Source organism: Natrix helvetica (assembly GCF_964273705.1).
Source record: "Natrix helvetica genome assembly, chromosome: 6".
Lineage (NCBI taxonomy): Eukaryota > Metazoa > Chordata > Lepidosauria > Squamata > Natricidae > Natrix > Natrix helvetica.
In genome coordinates this window covers 17,720,509-17,744,702 of record NC_138553.1, presented here as the reverse complement: position 1 = coordinate 17,744,702, position 24,194 = coordinate 17,720,509, and the positions used below count along the sequence as shown (strand labels likewise).

Here is a 24,194-nt window from a genome sequence, read left to right as displayed (position 1 = left end):
ATCTGTCCGCCTCCAGCCCGGGCGGAGGTCACCCTGGCTCAGGCCCCGCCTGCCTCACCTGCGTCCCGACCACCACGATCTGCGGCAACTGGATGATATCGGCGCCCACCGTGTTGAAGACGTCCTGCAGCTTGTTAATAACCGGAATCAGCGCCTCCATGGCGGTGGGCGGCGGGGAGGGAAGGGCACGGACAGTCCGCAGGGCAGCAATGAATGGACGGGGAAGGGAAAGAGAGAGGGAAGAAGGCGCCAAGGAAGGGCGCTCACTCCGCCACTTTCCCCGGCCGCAGACACAGACAGACACCCGCGCACGCGCGCTCTCCCCCCAACAGGCCCCGCGCGCGCTCTCCCGTCTCCAGATGGGAGCCGGCGTGGGCGCAAAGCATGGCGGGTATTGTAGTCGGCTCCTTCCTGGGGCGGAAAAACTGCCGAAGGTTGGGTGTATGTCTTTTATCCGTCCCGTTTGTGGTTAGTTCACTTGATGTGCCTATTTTGAATGAGTGGCGTGTCTATCTAGCTATCTAGAAGGAATCGTGTTTTCAGAATTCTTTGGGTTTTGGCTTTGCTTTCTGTAACTGCTTCGGCTTGGTGAAAAAATAAAATTGTTTTAAGTGTATTCTTTTAAAAAAATATTTTATTGGGTTTGTCAGACATGTACAAGGAAACAGGTATAAGCATAAACATGAACAAAGGAAATGAGTACAAATAAATGGGGACAGTAGGACAGGGACGGAAGGCACGCTTGGTGTGCTTATGCACGCCCTCTTTACAGACCTCTTAGGAATGGGGTGAGGTCAACAGTAGAGAGTCTTAGGTTAAAATTATGGGGGTTTGGGGATGTAACAACAGAGCCAGGTAGAGCATTCCAGGCATTGACCACTCTGCTGCTGAAGTCGTATTTTCTGCAATCGAGTTTGCAGGGGTTTACCTTGCGTTTGTATCTATTGTTTGCCCGCGTATTGTTGATATTGAAGTTGAAGTAGTCGTTGACAGGGAGGATGCTGTAGCAGATAATTTTGTGTACTATGCTTAAGTCAGACCATAGGCAGCATAGTTCTAGGTTGTCCAATCCCAAAATTTCGAGCCTGGTGGCATAAGGGATTCTGTTGCAAGCAGAGGAGTGGAGTACTCTTCTCGTGAAATACCTCTGGACTCATTCAATTGTATTAATGTCCGATATACAGTGTGGATTCCAGGCAGACTAGCTGTATTTGAGAATTGGTCTGGCAAAGGTTTTGTATGCTCTAATTTGCAGTACCATGTTACTGCAGAAGAAGCTTCGCAAAATTAGGTTAACAACTCTTATTCTAATCTTTTGCTGGTATATTTTATTAATAACCATCAAAATTGACGTTTAAAAATTTTTATTGGGTATTTCCTTCAAGCCAGAAACAATTACCTTATTTTCTATAGACTTGAATAGTAGACGTTTGAATAATATAGCCATTTTATGCGCTTTGTTAATCCCATTAATGAAGATCTAGCTGTATTGAAGATTTACAGTGCATTCAGAAAGTATGAAACACAAGAAAGCCCTGAAGAAGCTTCTTGGATGAGAAGCGAAACATTTGGGACAACCATGATCTCTAGATGACTGAGAATCTCCATAGACATGGAAGCCCCCTTAGAGTTTGTTCCTCACAGTCTGAGAATCCTTGCTTTTTTGCAAACTCTTAAGGAGACTTTCATGTGTTTTGCACCAGAGGAGTGGCTTTCATCTAGCCATAAAGCCCAGATCAGTGATGGGCTGCAGTGAAGGTTTTCCTTCTAGAACTCTGTCCCATCTCCACCCAGGATCTCTGGAGCTCAGTCCAAGTGATCTTTGGGTTCTTGGTCACTTCTCTTACTAAGGCCCTTCTCCTCTGATTGCTCAGTTTGACCAGGTGACCAACTCTTGGAAGAGTCCTTGGTTGCACCAAACTTCTTCCATTTGAGAATTATGGAGGCCACTGAACTCTTAGAAATCTTCAGTGCAGCAGAAATTTTATTGTAGCTTCCCCAGATCTCTGCCTTGCAATAATCCTGTCTAGTAGTTCTGCAGGCAGTTTCTCTGACCTCATGACTTTTGCTCTGCTGCAGTACGTATTGTCATCTGGGATGCCTTATAGAGAGAGATGTGTGCCTTTCCAAATCATGCCCAATTTGGTTTACCACAGGTGGACTCCATTTCAAGGTGTAAAAAAACATGTCAGAACGATCAAGTGAAATGGGAGGCAGCAGAGCTAAATTTCTTGTGTTGTTGCAAAGGGTTTGAATACTTAGGCCAATGTGATTGCTTCAGTTTTTTTTCTTTTTAATAAATTTATAGACATTTCTAAAATGCAGTTTTCACTTTGTCATTATGAGGTACTGAATGTGGATTTGTTATCTCCAATCCGGGTCTGAGCCTGGTGCTGAGGCCAAAGAAGGACACCAGACAACAAGGTACAGGTTTTGTTTTCTTTTATTGGGATGCTCCAAAAAAGGGATCCTTGCCAGGGGTGAGATTCAGAAGGTTCTGACAGGTTCTAGAGAACCGGTAGTAGAAATTTTGAGCAGTTCAGAGAATCAGCAAATAGCACCTCTGGCTGGCCCCAGAATGGAGCGGGAATGGAGATTTTGCAGTATCCTTCCCCTGCCACGCCCACCAAGCCACGCCCACAGAACCAGTAGTAAGAAAATTTGAATTTCATCACTGGTCCTAGCCAAAATGCCAAGAGCCCAGAACAAAGGATTAAGAAAGCTTTATACAATTTCAATAAAGCAGTAGGTGGGACAAGGCAGGATAATAAGAAATTTCATCTAATAAACATTTTAGTAATGATCTAACAATTTGTTCTATTGGTCTCTAGCCATCCCTATTCCTAAACCTTGGCTAATGAATGCTCCGGGAGTTATCTAATGCACATTCTATTTACTCCAGGCCAGGGGTGTCAAACTCAATTTCATTGAGGGCGACATCAGGGCTGTGGTTGCTCTTGGGACGGGGTGGGGGTGGGAGACTGGGTGGGTGTGGCTGCACCTAGATTTTCAGGAAAGAAGCCCAAGTGTGACTGCAGAAAATGAATTTTCACTGACATGTTGTACTTCAAGGTCTTGTATGCTTTAAGAAGCTTGTCAACTAGCTGAATTGATGCTCTGCAGTTGCCGAGAAAATTCTCAGAGACATCCTTGAATAGTTTCCAGGCTATCTTCTCTGGTCCCACTAACAGATATTCAAACTGCTTCTCATTGGTGATGTTTCTGATCTGCGGACCAATATACAGTAATTCTTCTTTAATCTTGGTATCAGTTATTCTTAGAAACAACTGTCTCAAACAATGAAATGCTTTACCTTCGTTGTTCTCTGCTTTGACACAATTTTTTTTTATCAGTTCAACTTTTATATGATGCAGAAGCACCAACCAGCAGTCCATATGCCACGTTTTTTTAATCCTGGAACCACGTTCTTTCAGAGTGGCCATTTCTTTTTAATGTAGTACATCTGTCCCAGTGGTGGGTTCCGGATCCCGTTGCAACCAGTACGGTGCAATGGGGCCGGGCGCAGAATGCATGCACACGCGTGCAGTGCGCGCATGCATACTTACCACCTGTGATTCTCTGCGACGCCTCCACAAAGCTCCAGCTGCTCAGTGGAGTGTCACACAGGCGCCGTATGCTCTGTACGCAGAAGCCCCAAACAACTCAAATACAGGTAAGGAGGGCGGGCGGGTGGGCCCTCTGAAGCACCGTACTGGAACGGTACCTGGTGCTCCCAGCAGGAGGCACCGGTACTCCCATAGCGGGGCGTACCGGTCGTAACCCACCATTGATCTGTCCCATCTGCACATGTAATACTAGTACTTGATATAGCAGAGCTGCATTCCAAGCAGGTGAGCCACTACTTTGAAATCTCCACAGCAGGTGTAGGTTCCTATACCGGTTGGTACCGGTTCGCTGCACACACGCGCCAGCCACACACTGCTGGTACATGCGCAGTTACTAAATATTGTTTTGTGCGTGTGCAGAAACATGCCGGCAACCACATAAGAGATTGGGGAAACAGTTTGGAGGCATGGATAGCCTGGGTCACCGCCGGTTCTGCAATCCAGGCCACAATTGCACTACCAGGCCAAATCTCTGCTCCACAGATATTACAGTTGTACTTGCTGTGCTGGATGTCTTTCAGCAACAGATCCATGTTTTCATATGTTGCTTTCATGTGTGCAGCATAGCCAACAGTTCCTACAGGGATCTGCTGTGTAAAAACAGAAAATTTATATTAAAAGGTACAAGATAGGTTCAATTTACAGGTTGTTTTTCTGATCAGCAACCAATCTGTAACATGTACCCAAGGGTGGGATTCAGCCGGTTCAGGCAAACTGGATACTAATTTTGCATATGGTTCGCTGAACCAGTAGTTGGAAGGACTGGTTGATCCCGCCCACCCTGACATGTACAGGGCCCACACGGAGGCTCTGGGAGGGCGAAAAACGGGCCTCCCGGAAGTTCTAGAAGTCTGGAAATGGGCCTGTTTCAGGCCTCTGGAGCCTGGGGGAGGCCAATTTCGCCCTCCCAGAGGCTCAAAGGAAGTCTCTGGAGCCTGGGGAGGGCGAAAAATGGGCCTCCCGGAAGTTCAGAAATGGGCCATTTTCTGGCCTCCAGAGTCTGGGGAGGGGGAACCCACCCCCACCATAGTGGAGGAGGCTGAGTAGGCCACGTCCTCCCTGGCCACGCCCACCCAGCAACTGGGCAGAGAACCAGTTGCTAAAAATTTTCAATCCCACCCCTGCATATATCCAAAAGGGTTCAGGAATAAAATCTTTATTGTCCAATGATATTATAAAAAAGAGGGAAAGGAGTCGAAACATAATTATCAAAGAAGATGATAATTTCATATTATAGTTTGGCAACTAAATGGTCAGATTTAAATTGGAATGTTGAGAGAGACTGTAGTCATTCAAAGCAGGCTTTACCAGCTCTTGTGATACCAATACGGTTATAAGTTCATCAAAAAAAGAGAAATGACAGCAAATCCATTTTGTTTTGTTTTTTTAAAAGCATTCGTGCTCTATGTGAACTATCCCTTCAGTTCCCACTGAAATTGAGAAAAACTAAGTAGCAATCTTTATATTATGGTAACAATTTGATAATTTTGTTTATTTTATTAAATAGAGAATGCTCTTTTGTTCTTGCTGCAACACTATCCTTATTCCACAATCTGCACTACAATTAATTTTATGGCTTCATTTATTTTTATGGGCCATTCAAAGGCAATGGCAAACTGCTTATTGTTGCTAAGAACGCTACAAGGAACCTTTAAAAGGAACTTTTTATATTTTATTAGATTCCTCTGTTTTTTTAAAAAAGATGGAAGTATAAAAGAAGTTTCATAACTGAATACCCCCAAAAGAAATATTCTGTTAGAAATTTCTTTCACCAAATAATTGAGAGAGATTAAGTTACACCAATTTCACACCTCGATTGTGGGAAAAATGCTTTGTAAAGTGATCACACTTTCCAAAGCATTTTTATTTCCCTGCCAAGTCAGACTTTTCCTTAGCTATAGCCAAGGGTGGGCTGCTGCGGGATCTCCCGAATTGCCTGGGTTCAGGAGAACTGTTGCTAATGTTATGACTGGTTCGGAGAACCTCCAAATCCCACACCTGTCTGGCCCCGCCCCACCCACCCCAGCCCTCCCACCCCGCCTTGCCCTTCCCAGGAGTCTCCACGTGGCCCGATTTGGATGTGAGATAAGTGCAAGGGCACACACAGAAAAACGGGCCTCCCGGAAGAAGCAAGTAGGGGGGAAAATGGGCCTCCCGGAAGGGGCAAGTAGGGGGAAAAATGGGCCTCCCGGAAGGGGAAAGTAGGGGGGGAAAACGGGCCTCCCGGAAGTTCTGGAAGACCGGAAACAAGCCCATTTCCAGCCTTCCAGAACTTCCGCGAGGCCCACTTTCCTCAAGCCTCTTAGAAGCTGAAAACTTCCTCCCCTGGGTTCCAGAGACCCTCTGGAGGCCGGAAACAAGTCCATTTCCGGCTTCCAGAGGGCCTCCAGATCCCAGGGGAGGCAGTTTTCGCCTTCCCAGAGGCTCGAGGAAAGCCTCCAGAGCCTGGGGAAAGTGAAAACACCCCCCCCCCCGCCGTGGTGCAAGAGGCTGACTAGGCCACACCCATCATGGCCACGCCCACCCATCCACCAGGCAGAGAACCCGTTGCTGTAATTTTTGAAGCCCAACCCTAGCTATAGCATCTATTGAATTACCAGACTGCTGCCCTCCCGAAAGGTACTCATCACCTGGTTTCAAAGTTCTGACAGCTGGGCATCTCCCCTCTTGCAGTCACATAACCATGTTTTGAACGTTCAGCCACTGGCCCACATTTACAATTGTTTGCAGTGCCCTGTGGTTATGTGACTACAATTTACTATGGTTTTGCCAAAAGTTGGCATTTACTTCTAATTCCGGCAAAACCTGGTCCATAGCAAACAATGTGCTGGCGTAATAACTGCCACATTCATGTAATGACTGCTGTATTCACTTAATGGCCGCAATGAAAAAAAAAGTTGTAAAATTGGGTCAGCCAGATGATGACCCGCTTTATGACAATCACAACTTGTAACCATAATTGCTAGGCTCAACTATGATCATAAGGGAAGGATTACCTGTATCATGGCTGAACCATCATTGAATTAGCATGGATCAGAACTGAGTATCTTGCTGGAAGTGTAAGGAAGCAATTTAACCCTAGAGATATTATTCCTTTGACAATTAAATATCTGCAGTTTCCTAAAGCAACTTTATGTAAACTTAAAATATGTAATGATAAATAAGATAAAAGCACTATATTGTGATAAAAGCATCAATATTTACGAAAGCAGAGCAAGCTAAATATTGTAGCACAATAGTTTTAAATAATTTTCAATGAAAAAATGTTGTAGTTCACAAATGCAGCATATGCCTTTTAATAAAATATGTGGGTCGGTACAGCTTTCCTGATACAATGTCTATAATAGTTTTATCTGGCTGGGCATAAGAAAATTTTAAAATATGAAGTAAAATTTAACTTCAGTAGGATAGGGCATGTTAAACCTAAAGGTTTAACTGGGTTTGTGTTTACACAATACTCCAATCTTTATATTCTGGTTTACAAACTGATTGACTAGGTTCACACAACATACGTAATTGCAAATTGCATTTGTGTTTGCCATTATGTAAACCCATCCATAGAAAATAGTTCCTGTAGTTTCCACAAATTTTCACAGTGAATTCTGACACCAATGGACACATGAACAAAGCTTGTGACACTATGCTTTCCCAGTGTTGCTGATTAAACTTAAAGATGTGGGTGTTTCTTAAAGGGGCCAAACATATTGGTCTACACAGGCACCCAAATAGAGGTTGAAAGAAAGGCAATAGGCATTTGGACAGAAAACAAAACATTTAGTGTAATGAATGGCCATGCCCACTCAGCAACTGGGCAGAGTACCCCTTGCTAAATTTTTTGAAGCCCACCCCTGCCCACATCCCTCTGCTTTCCATGTGCAAATGGGCTTTGCAGTTAGGAATTCTTCTGAAAATAGTTTGATTTCTAGAGTAAGTTACGCAAAGAGACAAATCACTCCTGTGCTTTTAAAAGCCATGATAGTTTAATTACTGACATTCAGAGGAGGAAGTGTTTCTGTTTGCATGTACTTTCCTTTTAAAAACAGGAAATAAATTCAGCCTGAACATAATAAGGATGATTATCTTCTGATTTGGGATTCAGTAGCATTGAGGGGAGGTTGTGGAGAAGCAGAGTGTCTGGAAGGTAAGTGGTTTGCCAAGCCTATTTATGTGGCCGTCGAGATCCCCCTTGGCTGAGCTCCACAATCTAAAACCTGGGGCATTTTTGGTTTCGTTTCAAGCTTTCATTGGTCGTTTTTAGTTTCGTTTCAAGCTCTCACTGGGCATAATAGAAAGCCGTGCAAGGGAAAAGATTGTAAATGTGGCTTTGTATGTCAGACGTCTTTTCTATTGCATCCAGGTCAGTCTATGGAATGGGTATGTGTGTTATTTGAAATGGTTTGTAGTGAATTGTGCATTCACTTCTGGGCTGTAAATATTTTAATTGTTTTATAATACACTGGGTTTCTTTGCACATCATGTTATTTCCGTTTATGCTTAATATTAGATACAACATACTTAAAGTCACTGACATCTTTGTGAAATAATTTCATAGACTGTGAAACCGATTGTTTTAGGAGGTATGGTGACATTTGGTTTGGGATGCTGCTAAGAGAATATTTGGAAAAACCTGAATGTAATATTATTCTGGTATTAAGGAGTGGATTCAAGGGATGTACAATTTATGTAGTTCAAAAAGGAAATGTTATCTATTGGTCAAAAAAGGATGTAGTATGTTTTCCTTTTGCATAGATGATTTTTTATAATAATTGAGTATTACAATTTGTTTCTTTAATTTCAATACTTTAAAATATTTAATGGATATGTGATATGTATTGATAGTTTGTTATTTGTTGTTTATTTTCAAATAGATAGATTAGATAGATGATAGATAGATAGATAGATAGATAGATAGATAGATAGATAGATAGATAGATGATAGATAGATAGATAAGAGAGAGAGAGAGAGAGAGAGAGAGAGAGAGAGAGAGAGAGAGAGATAACACTAGAGAGAGAGAGAGGCAAAATGTGTATGTGGTGTGTGTTTTTCTCTCCCTCCCTCCATGTTTATTTTTTCCCCCTGTAAAACATATATATACTGTAAATCTTTATTAAGGTCTCTGACCAATTTCTCTCTCTCTCTCTCTCTCTCTCTGTGAGTGTGTGCGTGCGTGCGCACACATGAATTACAATTTTGATTTCAAGAAGCATTCTATAAACTTTTCCAAAGCAAAATATTAATTGCTAATATCATGTTTGTTTGCAAGCATGTCCCCCCAAAACGCTGAGAATAGGGGGAGGAGGGAGGGGGGATAGAGAATTTGGAGAATTGGAGAATTTTTTTTAATTAAAGCCATACCCATCATGACAACTGTTCTGTTGAATGGACAAGGTTTTTCATTACAATCTTTATTTTTTTGTAAGAGCACCCAAATATACTTTCAAATTTCCAGAGAGTTAGCTTCATTGTATATGATGTATAACTGATATTGTTGATGTATACAGAATGCTTTTGGCTTTCTGTTGAATAGTTCATGGATACTTTCCCTGTCAGTGCCAAATCCTTTAAAATTGACTTCCAAGGCATTGATAACACAAGGCAACACACAAACTCTTCGACGTACAACCACAGTGAAGACCAAATTTTCTATTGCTAAGCAAAACATTTGTTAAGTGAGTTTTGCTCCATTTTACAACCTTTCTTGCCACCGTTGTTAAGTGAATCACTGCAGTTATTAAGTTAGTAATAGGGTTATGAAGTGTATCTGGCTTTCCCATTACCTTTTGCTTGTCAGAGTGTTGCAAAAGGCAATCAGTTGACTCTGGGATATTGCAATCAATATATAAATATGAGTTACTGTATTTTTCGTAGTGTAAGATGTACCGGATTATAAGACGCACCAAGATTTTGAAGAGGCAATTTTTTTTAAAAAAAGTTTTTGCACTCTGCAAACCTCACAAAAACAGCCCATTTTTCGTGAAAACAGGCCCTTTTTTTTAAAGGGCATGGATAACCTTTAGGAGGCTTGTAGAGGGCTCTTGGGGGATGGACCCCCAAAAAACGAGCAAAAAACGACTTATTTTTCCAGTAGAGTGGAGGGAGGGGTCACAGAAGGGTTAACACAGCCTGATTGGTCCATTTGACTGAGAGAAAACTTCTTAATCTTCGGCTTCTCCCGTTGGTTCCCAGTTTCCTCTCAGTCGGTCCAATGACTAAGGTTTGGTTCCTAGTAAGAGAGTTTTATTGTTATCTAGTTAGTCAGTATTAGTGGCAATTGAACATTTTAAATTTGGATTTTTTATTTAAAATTTTTGTAGTGGGTCTGCCTTGCAGGGCTGTTGTTTGGCTGCCCTCAGAAGGCTGGGAGAGTCAGTGGGGGGGGGGCGTTTGCTTCCTCCCCCCTCCTGAACGGATCGCTACGGACTGATGCCTGGTGTCTCGGGCGTGCCGGGCGACCCTGCGGTCTCTAAGCTTTCCCTCGGTAAGGAGTCGCAGCGCGCTGGGTTTTTTTGGCGCAAAAGCGACAGATCGGCTTGCCATTCAAACCGCTTTCTTCCCGGGCCGGTTACAGCCCACGGCAGCGGCGCGGGGCCGTTTTTTTGTCTTTGGAGGACTCCTCGTAGCTTAGGAGGTCCAGCAGAGATATTGAGTGAATTTCTGGGCGGCGAGCTTGCAAACGGCCGCCCGCAGGCACAGGAGGCTACGGGCAAGGTCGGCAGCCATTTTTAGGCGCACTTTTGCCAAGGGACCGCCCAAAGAAGCCGGCGACCATTTTGAATCACGTGTCTGGGCTTGCAGCACGGAGAGGCTGTGGACAACGTGGCTGTGCGGTTTGCAGCATTGCCAGAGGCCCGGAGCAGGCGATCCTCACCAGCTGAAGGGCCGTTACTGCCTAAAAATCACTTTGGAGCATGTGAGTGGGGCGATGGCAGATAGATCAGAGGCTCAGCAGGCCGCGCCGTCTCAGGCAGGCGAAGATAAGGCAGAACCCACTCCCCCAGTTAGGCCTCGAGCTTCCAGGCCCTCGGCAGAGGACAGGCCATCAAGAGCTCTGCAAAGAGATGAGCTCAGGTGATCCAGGGCTATTGAAAAGGTCATTGAAAGAGCTGAGAAAAGACAGGCCCGGGATCCTAGGCCTAGATCCAGATCTCCACGCCCTGTGGCTTCCTGCCCTTCTCCACCTGTGGCCAGGGGGTTCAGCCCTTCCTCTTCCTCTGCTTCCCCATGCAGATCTGATAGGAGTCAGGAGCGGGGGGGCCCTCGCTCTCCTTCTGCTTCTCTGGGGACTTCCCTGGGGACTTTCCCTGGCAGATAGGGAGGACCCGTTGGAGGGTACCTCTGCAGGTCCCGTCAGGGGTAGGAGATCCAGCAGGGCCTATGTGGCACCAGACTATGATTCGGAGGGTGATGAGGAGGATCTAGAACACCTCCCTGAGAATCTCAAAAGACTAATTTCTGCAGCCATTTCTAGGGGCATTGCTCAAAGAGACAGGCCTTACCATCACAGGCTTCTTCCCCCTCTCTCATGAGTGAGGTCTCCTCTAGGGGGGAGGCACGGAGGGATGATTGGGGGTTCTCTGAGGAGGAGGATGCGGCTCCTGAGCCGCCTCGTTCTTCAAACCTTTTTCTCCAGGCCATGTTCAAACCATTGCTTAAGAAGGCTAGGAGGACCACCAAGGTGGGCACGGGGGACCCCACAGTCCCGCCGCCCATGGATCCAGACATGGTCATGTTCTCAGCGACGGCCACCAATAAGGAAGAGATTCCTGCTCCTCCCCTATTCTTGGAGGTAGCTACTAGCCAGTGGGCCCGTCCTTCTAACTTTTCCCCTCCAGGCAGCAACGACCGTCGCGCCTACAACATGGAAAATTCTTTTGTGCAGGCTATTCAGCTTCCGGTTATAGATCAGCCCATCGCAGCTCTAGTCTCCTCTTCCCCGGTGGTCTCGGGGGATGTGGCAGACAAGCTTAAGCCAGAGGACAAGAGGGCGGAGCTCACTTTGCGTAAAAATTATAAGGCCTCAGCATGGGTGGTGCGGGTGGCGGCTGCTGCCTCGTACTTCAACCGCACAACAGTTATGTGGCTCCGCCAACTTCAGGATAGTATTCCGATCCAAGATGAGCGCGTACACCAGGATTTAGCTAAAATTATGGCAGCGTGTCAGTATTCGGCTGATGCGACCCTAGACGCTGTTAGATTTGGTTCAAGTGCCTTGGCCACCTCTGTGGCCTCCCGTCGGTTCCTGTGGCTCAGGAACTGGCAGATTGACTATAAGGCCAAATGGGACTTGGTAGCTGCCCCCTTTACAGGTACCAATTTGTTCGGGGCTTCCTTAGAGCCGATTTTGGTGGAGAACAAAGATAAGAAGAAGGTTATGCCTACATCCACCAAGAAGGCGGAGTCCCGTAGTCACCCCTATCGCAGGACCCAGTTCAAATCCTATGACAGGGATCAGGAACAGCGTTACCAACCGTACAGGCAGGACAGGCAGTTCAATAGGCAGAACTTTCAGGATCGTTCTAGGTATCAGCCGCAGTCCAAGCGGCCCTTTCGAGGGGGGGGCAGCCGTCCCTTCCGCAGAGGGAAATGACTCGAACCCGAGTCATCCCATCGGAGGCCGCCTGGCACTGTACGCGGACAAGTGGGATCAGATCACATCAGATGGTTGGGTCAGGGCGACCGTTCGCCACAGCCTAAGGTTAGAGTTCCTCTCCAAGCCCCCGAGTTTTTTCAAGGTTTTCCCCCCGGCTCGAGATCCGGAACGCCGTTGGCTCATGGACCTCGCTGTCGCCCATCTCCTAGACATCAGGGCGGTGGAGGTCGTTCCGGAGCCGGAGAGGGGTCTGGGCTACTACTCAAATCTGTTCGTAGTCCCAAAATCCTCGGGGGGTTGGAGGGCAATCCTCGACCTGAAGCGTCTGAACCACTACCTAGTCTACAGGCGGTTCAAGATGGCGTCCCTAAAATCAATCCTGCAGGGCATTCGGAAGGGGGATTACATGGCCTCAGTAGATTGGACGGAGGCCTATCTCCACATCCCCATCCTTCAGTCTCACCGGCGTTATCTCAGGTTTTCTCACCAGGGCAGGCATTACCAGTACCGGGCTCTCCCATTTGGTCTGGCCTCAGCTCCGCGGACGTTCACCAAGGTTCTGGCAGCACTGGCGGCTTACCTACGTTCCATCCCGGTGAGACTTCAGTGCTACTTGGACGACGTCCTTGTTCAGGCGGAGTCCCTTCCCAGAGCCACGTCGGATCTTCGGCTGACGATCCGTTGGCTTCAGGCGTTGGGGTTTTCCGTGAACTTCCCCAAGAGCCACCTGTCCCCATCCAGGCAGATCCTCCACTTAGGGACAGTGATAAACTCCGAGTCAGGGAGGGTTCGCCTATCCCCAGACCGCCTGACCAGCCTACGTCAACTGGTCTCTTCCATAAGAAGAAGAAGATCTGTTTCCATCCTGACCTTGTCTCAACTCCTGGGGAAGATGGTCTCTTGTATAGGGATAGTGCCCTGGGCCCGGCTCCACCTGCGACCACTCCAGTGGGTCTTGATTCCAGTCCAGAGAAGGATGATGAGCAACTCCTTGCGTCCAGTTCCTCTACCAGCGGAGGTGAGGCTCTCTCTTCGGTGGTGGATGTCCCCAGCTCTGCAGCAGGGAGCGTCTTTTTGGGAGCCGGAGAGAGTCACCGTGACGACGGATGCGAGCCTCTTCGGCTGGGGGGCCGTGATGGACTCCGACATGGCCCAGGCACGTTGGTCTGCCTCGGATCTCCGCCACAACATCAATTGGCTGGAGCTGAAAGCCGCAAGGCTTGCCCTTCGGACCTTTCGTCATCACCTGCGGGGGCGCCATGTCCTCCTGCTCACGGACAATGTGGCGACAAAGGCCCATGTCAATCGCCAAGGGGGCACCCACTCCCGTTCCCTATGGCGGGAGGCACAGTTGTTGGGCTTGTGGGCAGAGAGACACTTAGCATCGATAGTAGCAGAGCACATCTCAGGGGTGTCGAATCTTCAGGCGGATTGGCTGAGTCGCACAACCCTGGACAATGGCGAGTGGCAACTGGGCCCGGAGTTGTTTCGGAAGATATGCAGCAGATTCGGCACGCCCCTTGTGGACCTGTTCGCCTCCCCCGACAACGCCCAGCTGCCGCGGTTCTTCACCCGTTTCCAGTCTCCGTCGGCGGAAGGAGCAGACGCTCTCAGGAGCCGGTGGCCCCCAGGCCTTCTTTATGCCTTTCCTCCCCTTCCCCTCGTTCCCCGTACGATAAGGAAGGTAGTCACAGAGAGGGCTCTCATTATCCTGTTAGCCCCGTACTGGCCGAGGAGACCCTGGTTCGCGGACCTGGTCCAGCTGTCGGTAGCAGACCCCCGGAGGATTCCCCCAGGGGAGGTCGTTCTGAGTCAGGGGGCTTTGCATCACCCAGAGCCTCAGTGGCTTCATCTGACCACCTGGCTCTTGAACGGGGGATCCTGAGGGGGAAGAGACTATCGTCGGGAGTTATAGCTACCTTAGAGGCGTCTAGGAGGCCTTCCACGGTTAGGATTTACAATGCCACATGGAAGGCGTTTGCGAAGTGGTGTATCCCATTGGGGTTGGATCCCTCTAGGGCTACCGTCCCGGACGTATTGGAGATCCTCCAGAAGGGGTTAGAAGACGGTTTGTCGCATAATACGCTCCGGCGACAGGTGGCGGCCTTGGCCACCATTTTGGGGGGGGGAGGGTTCCCCTACCCTTTTCCGTTCTCCCCTGATTAAGCGTTTTCTTAAGGGGGCGGCTAACATCCGTCCGTCTCCGGTTCATAGATTCCCGACCTGGGACCTTACCCTGGTCCTCAAGGCTCTAACAGGCTCCCCGTTCGAACCGCTTAGGACGGTGCACATGCGCCTTCTCACTCTTAAGGTGGTGTTTTTAGTGGCCATTACGTCGGCCAGGCGCATTTCAGAATTGGGGGCCCTTTCTTCTCGCAGTGATCTGTGTATAATCCACCAAGACAGGGTTGTCCTGCGTTTGGATCCTTCGTTTATTCCGAAGGTGAATTCACAATTTCACAGGGCCCAGGAGGTCGTGCTCCCTAATTTTTGTCCCAATCCTTCAAGGAAGCAGGAGTTAGTGTGGCACAGGCTGGATGTCCGCCGCGCCGTCCGCATATACCTGAAGCGGACGGAGGGCGTTAGGAAGACCGAGGCGTTGTTCGTCTCCTTTCAGCCGGGCTCATTGGGACGCAAGGTGTCTTCTTCCACTATCGGGAGATGGATTAGGTTGGCCATAGTTGAGGCCTACGGTGCTTCCGGGAAAACTCCCCCGTCAGGGATCACTGCCCACTCCACCCGCAGTGCCGCTACCACTGCGGCCTGGGCTACCAGAGCGCCCTTCGAGGATATTTGCAGGGCGGCTACCTGGGCCTCTCCTACGCCTTTCATTAGGCACTACCGTTTGGATGCCTATGCCTCTGCTGAAGCATCCTTTGCGCGGAGGGTCCTCCAGAGGGTGGTGGCCGATCCTTCACCTGGGACCCAGTCTGCCCTCCCGGGGACGTAGCTTGGGTATGTCCCTTCTGTGACCCCTCCCTCCACTCTACTGGAAAAAGAACGTTGGTCTTACCTGAACGTTTTTTTCTGTTGAGTGGAGGGAGGGGTCACATTCCCGCCCTAGTTAGATAGACAGGGTCCGGGAGGTGTAGGATCGGGAGGCCCCGGGGGGGCTTGTCCTTGTTTTTGTTCGTTGTTACAGATGCAGGCCACGACATCGCGGAAACTGGGAACCAACAGGAGAAGCCGAAGGTTAAGAAGTTTTCTCTCAGTCAAATGGACCAATCAGGCTGTGTTAACCCTTCTGTGACCCCTCCCTCCACTCAACAGAAAAAAACGTTCAGGTAAGACCAACGTTCTTTTTCATGAAATCGGACCCATTTTTTGTCAAAAAAAAGGGCATGGATAGCCTTTAGGAGGCTTATAGAGGGCTCCTGGAGGCTGGGGGGGGGGGGCGAAAGTGAACAAAAATGGCCCGTTTTTTTCTCATTTCTGCCCTCCCCAGCCCCGAGGAACTCTCTGAAAGCCTCCATAAGGCTATGCACGGCCGTTTTAGTGAAGGGGGCAAGGTTTCGTGAGGCCAAAAATGCCGTATTCCGTGTATAAGATGCACCCAGATTTGAGGGGAAAAGGTCTGTCTTATACTCTGAAAAATACGGTAGTTGCCAAGTGGTTGAATTTTGATTCCATCACTATGGAATGCTGCAATGGTTGTAACAGTGGTGTGTTTCAAAATTTTTTGGAACCTCTTCTGTAGGTGTGGCCTGCTTTGTTGGAGTGGCTTGGCGCCCATGTGACTGGGTGGGAGTGGCTTGCTGGCCATGTGACTGGGTGGGAGTGGCTTGGCAGTCATGTGACCTGGTGGGAATGGCCAAGACAATGTCACTGAATTCTTTGTCCCAATGGATGATCTAGAGGCGGGCGGGTCGACTCCAGCCTGCTCACTGATTGGCTGGACTCCAGCCAATCAGTGCGGGCAGGCGGGGGAGTGAGTGAGCTGTGATGGAACGGGCGGGGCGAGCGAGCTACAGGGCTGGGGCAAGCGTTCCGGAACTTACTTCTGGGTCCACCGGTGGAACCTCTTCTAACCGGTACGGTAGACTTGACGAACCTCTTCTACCGAACCGGTTAGAACCGGCAGGAACCCACCTCTGGGTTGTAAGTGCATGAAAGGATCACAAGTCACTTTTTTCAGTGCTGTTCTAACTTTGAATGGTCACGGACCAACTGTTGTAAGTGCAGACTGCCTGTATAGAAAGTGGGAAAATATAGGCATGAAAGTGTAATTTAGTAAAGTAAAAGAAAGTTAAACTAGATGGTAAGGTTTTCAAAACCAAATATGTCATCCAAATAATAGGCTATTTTTGTGAAAGGGTGCTCCATTTTCTAGAACTGGTTTCTAACAGTTCTAGACCGTCTGTCTACAGTATGGTGTTTTCTAGCTGGAGTTTAATTTCTATTGTCACTAGACAGAATTTGACAAATTATGGGAGGTGGTCCCACTAACTGAAAGGAAACTAGACTGGAGTTGAACAATAGTTACACAGGTATTAGTCCCACCTATATTTTTCACCTTATCTTCATCATATTTTTCTTTAGTTCCCATGTACGTTTAACGTTGCCTTCTTCTTATCCTTGTAAAATCTCTTCCCTTCTGTTTTTTTTAAAATAGCCTTGATTCTGCCCTTCTTTTCACCACAGGGTTTATATAATTGAAAATGGCTTTTTCAGAGAGATAAAATTTGGAAAGTTGAAAGTTTATTTGGGTGCTCTTACAAAAAAAAAAAAAGATTGTAACGAAAAACCTTGTCCATTCAACAGAACAGTCGTCATGGTGGGTATGGCTTTAATTAAAAGGCAAATTAACCAATTTTGTTGTATACATGATGTACAATGATGATAAAGGCTATATTATAAGATGTTGGCAGACAAATTAAGTTGGAAGATTGGGCTGAATTGGTTTGGCTCTTGCACACCTTCATTATTATTATTTTTCCTTTCCTTTTTTTTAAATTATAGTTCTGGTTTTCTAGACGTATCCAATGGAACTGCGTGATTATCAGTGGGAGGTCATTGGGCCAGCTTTGGAAGGAAAGAATATCATCATATGCCTGCCAACAGGAGCTGGAAAGACCCGAGCAGCTGTGTATGTTTGCAAGAAGCACTTAGAGAGTCAAGATAAGAACAAGGTGGTTGTGTTAGTCAACACAGTAAGTACCAGTAGATGGAGGGTGGTGGAAGATCATTTTTCAAAATCCATGGCTCCTTCAGCTCAGACATGAAGCACTTTGGACTTCAAACAAGTCCACCTCTGTTAATTATAAAAGCACCCCCTTTTCCAGGTTTCTGCACAAGTTAAAACGAAGGAACAGCTTTTTTTTCTTCAGGCACATGGAAGTCTGAAGAAAAGGAGTTGCTGTAAAAGAAAAGAGTTGTGCTGTTTCCTGTTCAAATACGCCTCTTCCAAAACATTTTGGAAACTTACTCAGCCTAATGTTTTATCCAGAGGTGGTATTCAGCCGGTTCGGAGGGTTCTCCCGAACCGGCAGTGTAAATCATGGGTGCCCCCCCCCCCCCCGACTCTATGCCATCTTATTTAGGCACGTTTTTGAGGCTGGGCGCATGCACGGAAGGTGTGCACGAGAGCAAAGCGCATGCACGGAAGACCGGTTTTCTGCGCGCACGAAGCAGGCAGGCGCACAGCGAACCGGTGGTAACAAAATGTGAAGCCCAGCACTGGTTTTATTCCCTGGAGAATGTTTCACTACAGCTGTTTTGTCCTGGCAGGTACCTCTAGTTGAGCAACACCTGAAGAATGAGTTCAGTTTCTTGCAAAATCAATTCCAAATTACATCTGTTTGTGGTGATAGTATCCAGAAACTATTCTTCTCAGATGTGGTAAAGAGCTACGATCTGATAATCTGCACAGCCCAAATCCTGTACAATGCCCTCAACAATCAAGAAGAGGAAATGCACGTGGAACTGACTGGTGAGTAGTCAATGGTAAAGGAAGCAGAAGGGTACACAGTAATATAATACCTGCCATAGCCTGGAGTTCGATCCTGAGGTGGCCCGACTTGGCCTTCCAACTTTCTGAGGCTGGTAAAATTAAGATCCAGGTTGTTGAGGGCATATGCTGACTTTTTTAGCATTCAGAGAGTCCTATAAAGCTCTATGGAGAAATATATAAATCTAAAGTGCTATTGCTATTGCTGTCATGTGACAATTATAACAATTTTGCTCATTGTTTTGAGCAAAATATATTTAATCAAAATATATTTAATCACTTAATATAACAACCTATCAAAATATGCTCTTCTTTTGTAATTGCATCATAATTAAATACAAGCTGCATTCTACTGAATCATTTTTAAGACCTATCTTAACACCGCCCCGAGTCCCTACGGGGAGAGGGGGCGGTCTATAAATTAAATAAACCTTAAACCTTAAACCTATCTACTCTAAAGGTTAAAGTTCACCTCGCACATAGGGTGTTCAGTGATGAATTCCGGATCCTGCTCCAACCGGTACGGTTGGAACGGGCCCGGCGTCGTCCACATTGATGTGTGCAGCGTGCGCACACACACAGCACGCACATGCGTCTTACTGTTCAGCGACGCCTCCGCGAGCCTCCGTGATGCTCCAGCTCTCAGCGGAGTGTCGTGCAGGCACTGTACGCACAATACACAGAAGCACCGAAGACTTTAAAGACAGGTAAGGAGCGAGGGCGGGCGGGTGGGCCCTCCAGAGCACTGTACCGGAATGGTACCTGGTGCTCCGGGCAGGCTCCGGTACGCCCGTACCGGGGCGTACCGCCTGCAACCCACCACTGTCGTCGTTCCTGCCTCTAGAGGCCGGTGCTCAACTCCGTTTCCAAGCCAAAGAGCCAGCGCTGTCCAAAGACGTCTCCGTGGTCATGTGGTCAGCATGACTAAATGCCAAATGCTTTACTGCTGATAATCAGTCCCAAAAGGCAGAAGCTATTGCAAAACTAGTTGCTGTTCCAGTCGTCATTAATTTGACCTTCTTTGTGTTTTAGTCCCCGTTTTTTTTTACTGTGCACCTTGACTTTTATTACTTTAGCTTCCAGATCATTTCCATTTTCAGCTGTTAAACTATGTTCAGTATAAGCGCAAGTTGTTGTTTCCATCCCGTTTTAAAACCATGCTCTTCCAATCCAGCTTTTCCTCAATGCATATTCGACATACAGTTTGATCCTAGGTGGATCCAGAATTCGATCCTAGGTAGTGGCAGATATTTCCCTCTCTGGGCACAATGAGAATATATCTGCTGAATAGAATTCCTCATTGGCGACAGGAAGGGCATCCGGTCAGTAAACATTCAGCTCCATTCAGTTGCCCAGAATCCACCCCGCAAGGGATTATGGGGTCATTAAAAGGAGATGATATTCAGCATACAGTTTGAATAAATAGGAGAGATTGTAAAGCCTTGTCCCACTTCTTGCTGCCTATCTTTTCACCAGGTACCACAAGGATTGTGGCTTCCTATCCTATGTATAGGTTTCACATAAGCACAAAGAGATAACAATAGCAATAGCACTTAGACTTACAGTATTTTTCGGAGTATAAGATGCACCTTTTTTCCTCAAAAAAAAGGCTGAAAATCTGGGTGCATCTTATACACTGAATACAGCATTTTTGGCCTCCCAAAATCCCGCCCCCTTTGCAAAAATGGCTGTGCATAGCCTTTAGGAGACTTCCCGAGTGCTCCTGGGGGCTGGGGAGGGCAAAAATGAGCGAAAAAGAGGCAATTTTTTGTTCATTTTGGGGGGCAGCCCCCAGGAGCATTCTACAAGCCTAAAGGCTATGCATACCCTTTTTTTGACAAAAAACGAGCCCGTTTTCATGAAAAACGGGCCTTTTGGGGAGGTCTGCAGAGTGCAAAAACTTTTTTTTTAATTTGCCTCTTCAAAATCTTGCTGCATCTTACACTCCGAAAAATATGGTAATATACCGCTCTGTGGTGCTTAACAGAACTCTCTGAGCAGTTTGTTCTGGGATTACTGTTTTTCTAAGCCCTGTTCATCAATCAATGTTTACTTCTTTGTTGTATTTTGCAATTATCCTACGCATGTGTCAGCATTAACATCTCTTGCTATTTAGTCTTTTTTAAAGCCAGTTTGAATATGTGGTATCGGTAGTCCTCAATTGACCACAATGAAGCCCAAAATGTATGCTTGTTAAGTGAAAAAATTGTTAAGTGAATTTGTCTCATTTCATGACATCTTTTGCCACATTTGTTAAGTGAATCACTGCAGTTGTTAAATTAGTAACATGGTTGTTAAATGAATCTGGGTTCTCCATTGACGTTGCTTGTCAGAAGGTCACAACATGACTCCTGAACACTGCAGCTGTCATAAATGCATCAGTTGTCAATCATCTTAATGTAAATCATGTGATCGTGGGGATGCTGCAATGGTCATAAGTGTGAAAAAGGGTCATTATTTTGGTGCCACTGTAACTTTGAACGGTCACTAAATGAACTGTTGTAAGTCAAGGACTATCTGTATCTTCCTTTCCACGTTGGGCTTTAATTTGCCATATAAATAAATGATGTATCAAAACCACCATTTCAAGATCTCCATGCAGTAGATTATATGTGTGCTACAGGCCAAATTTATGCCTCGATATACACTATCAACCCAAATTATGGACAGGTAGTCCTCAACTTACAACCACAATTGAGGCCAACATTTTTTTTTATTAAGTGAAACAGTTGTTAGGTGAGTTTTATCCCCATTTTATGACTTTTTTTGCTACGCTTGATTTCTGGGGTTGTTAAATTCCACATTGACTTGCTTATCAGAAAAGATGATTCCAGGACCCCGGGAAACTGCAACCGTCATAGATATGAGTCAATTGCTAAGCATCTGAATTTTGATTAGGTGACCCTAGGGATGCTGCAATGGTCATCAATGTGACAAAGGTCCTAAATCACTTTTTTCAGTGCCGTTGCAACTTTGGCTGGTCACTAAATGAGTTGTTGTATGTCGAGGACTACCTGTATTCTCCAGTGCAACAGATATTCCTGAATAAGGACGTTCCATTCCCACAAGCAGTCTATTAAAAGAAGAAGGCACTATAATTAGCACAAAAGCTGATGACCGCTTTTTGTATGTTGTGCAGATTTCTCTCTAATGGTGATTGATGAGTGTCACCACACTCACAAAGGAACTGTTTATAACAAGATTATGGAGAACTACTTGGACTGCAAGTTGAAAGGCCAACAGGGTTTACCTCAGATTTTGGGACTCACAGCCTCTCTGGGTACTGGAAGTTCAAATACCCTGGAAGCAGCTAAAGCCCACATCCTGGAGGTGAGTCTGACGGAAGACACTTGGCTCAGGTATTGGAAGTTTTATGGGTTCTTCTCTCTCCCTCCCTCCCTCCCTCCCTCTCTCCCCCTCTCTCTGCATAATCATAAGTTTGGAAGTTGCTCTGCATTGCAAATACAGTTCTCTTTCATACTGATACTGGGATTTTCAAAGAGCATGCCATGTTTCCCCGAAAATAAGACCTGGCCTGAAAATAAGACCCACTTATTTTCTACTGTGCCCAGTATAAGCCCTATATCGCTGACAAAGGGTATCCACTTTTACTGGCAAGGGCGGAGGGGTGCAGGAGGTCATCCCAGCCAAAACCGGAGCTTGGGAGGGCCACGGGCAGCCCTCCCAAGCTCCGTTTTTACTGGCAGAGGGTTGCAGGAAGCCGTCTCAGCCGAAAACAGATCTCAGGAGCCCGTTTTCGCTGGCAGAGTGCTCAGGCCACCACAGGCGCCGCCGACACAAGTAATGTCAATCTAACCACGCCCCTCCCAGGTCAAACACAACCCTGATGCGGCCCTCAATGAAATCGAGTTTGACAACCCTGACTTAAAGGCATTCCAACTGGCATTTAAGACCAGTTGGCTTAAGCCTATTTCCTGAAGTAGTCACACAGCTGTGATCATTCTTTCCAGATCTGCGCTAACCTAGACGCTGAAAGAATTATGTCAGTTGATAAACAGAATCCCTCTCTTGATGGTCACGTTCCATGTCCTAAGAAACAATACGATCTGGCGGAACCAAGGTTTCAGGTAAGATCACCAGGAATCTCTTAAGGAACTGTTGAAAAAAAAAATGAATGAGCCGGTGTAGATGAGAAGGTTAACGTTTCTCTCGCTCCCCCTCTCTCATTTTATCATCTCCAGGACCCATTTGGAGAAAAGCTCAGGGAGATAATGAACCAGATTTATACTTACCTAAATGTTTCTGACATTACTGCGAACTTTGGTACCAAGTACTTTGAGCAGCAAATTGTGGAGCTTGAAACGAAAGGTGAGTATCCCATAGGAGGCTTTGTAATACAGGTAGTCCTCGACTTACAACAGTTCATTTAGTGACTGTGCGAAGTTACAATGGCACTGAAAAGAGTGACTTGTGATCAGTTTTCACATGATCATTGCGGTGTCCCCATGGTCATGTGATCAAAATTTAGATGCTTGGCAACTGATTCACATTTATGATAGTTGCAGTGTCCTGGGGTGTGTGTATGTCATCACTTTTTGCAACATTCTGACAAGCAAAGTCATTGCGGAAGCCAAATTCACTTAACAACCGTGTGATTCAGCTGTAGTGATTCACTTAACAACTCTGGCAAGAAAACTCACTTAACAAATATCTCACTTAGTAACAGAAATTTTGGGCTGAACTGTGGTTGCAGGTTGCAGATTTACCTGAATACATAGATTTGGAAGAAAGAAATGTTCAGAGACAGATTTAATATCTTCTTGATTTTTCCACCTCCAGCCCTATGTTAGCTGTGCTACCTAGAGTACATGTGTGTCAACTGTCCAATCAGTGAACCCAAGCAAGAAAACACTCTTGACAAAATTGAATCCTCAAAAGTAAAATTTTATTGGATATACCATGTTGGTACTGAAGAAACAAAACCAGCTCTGGTTTCCCGCACAAATGCTTGCACAGTTAAACAATACTTTCTCCTTCTCCCCACCCCTGGATGGTCACATTGTCCAATTATGAGGCATTCTTTTGTTATGGGAAAAGTCTATCTTTTTCTCAAGCACCTGCAGAGGTGACCTTGATGACTTCCATGCTCTCAGGATCTCTGCATACATTCTCCACATTCCATTTCCCCTTTCCCTCTTCCCAGTTCATTGGCAAGTTGGAAAGCGTTAAGGTTTGAAAGAAGCAAAGCGATTCAGTCTTAACAATGTGAGTGCAAGCTTACAGAAAATAAATTAGTTATGACTTCTTGGGTTATGTTTTTCCCCACCCCTGGCTAATGCGCTGCAATGAACTACAGCTGCAGAGAAAAAATTACAGCCTCATCTACTCAACGTTTTATCTAGAAACCTTGTTTTTTACCAACTCTATTTAGATAAGAATGTTCTGTTTTACATATGCAGAGCAAGCAAAGATGTTATAGATGAGATGGGCTGAAGCAGATCAATGGAAAGATAATGTGACAGACTATTATCATGACATTTGCTCTCTTTGTGGTATTAAGGAGCAAAAGAATGTTGCCAAAAAACTCGGGTTTGTGCCCTGCATCTTCGGAAATACAATGACGCCCTGCTGACCAATGAAACGGTGCGCATGATTGATGCCTTCAATATGCTGGATGAGTTTTACCGAGTAGAACGAGCTACTAAAAAACTAACAAAAGAAAGCGAACAATATCTTTTCCAGCTCTTTGATGGTAAGTGTCTGTCAGCAATGGAAATGCTAGAGAAAAAGAAGGGATGGGGTAGCTTCACACAGGTGGCGGTGATGGTGTCATTTTTCTGATTCAGAGTGAATTCCTAGACATCCGTTTGTCCCTTGGGTGAAAAATAACAACATGGTTGCCAGAAATCTTTCAAACCAGCAATCCTCTCTGTCCAGAATGTGGACTTTGCTGTCTTCAAAAGAGGGGTGTCTGTCTTTCAAATGCAGATGGACTGCTGAATCTAGTCCTGATGGGTTGGCTCTCCTGTGTTGCGCCAAACATCTTCAAGGAAAAACAAGAAAGTCCAA

At 46.2% G+C, this 24,194-nt stretch overlaps 2 protein-coding genes across 6 annotated transcripts in view; one reads left to right on the top strand and one right to left on the bottom strand.

The window, feature by feature from the left end:
* The window catches only part of DNM1L (dynamin 1 like), a 56,784-nt gene extending 56,469 nt beyond the window's left edge, over nt 1-315 (bottom strand). For both annotated transcript variants that reach the window (XM_081956639.1, XM_081956640.1), the window contains exon 1: nt 59-315. In XM_081956639.1, the coding sequence (XP_081812765.1) occupies nt 59-160 (102 nt within the window). In that variant the 5' untranslated portion in view covers nt 161-315. The remainder of the gene's footprint in view (nt 1-58) is intronic.
* Nucleotides 316-411: 96 nt separating this feature from the next.
* Nucleotides 412-24,194, top strand: part of DHX58 (DExH-box helicase 58) — a 34,667-nt gene continuing 10,884 nt past the window's right edge. The window contains exons 1-8 of one of the 4 annotated variants that reach the window (XM_081956736.1): nt 453-508; nt 2,345-2,424; nt 17,177-17,367; nt 17,945-18,146; nt 21,304-21,494; nt 22,136-22,252; nt 22,367-22,493; nt 23,686-23,877. In XM_081956736.1, coding sequence (XP_081812862.1) covers nt 17,200-17,367; nt 17,945-18,146; nt 21,304-21,494; nt 22,136-22,252; nt 22,367-22,493; nt 23,686-23,877 — 997 coding nt within the window. In that variant the 5' untranslated portion in view covers nt 453-508; nt 2,345-2,424; nt 17,177-17,199. The other 3 variants (XM_081956738.1, XM_081956737.1, XM_081956735.1) reach the window with 3 other exon arrangements.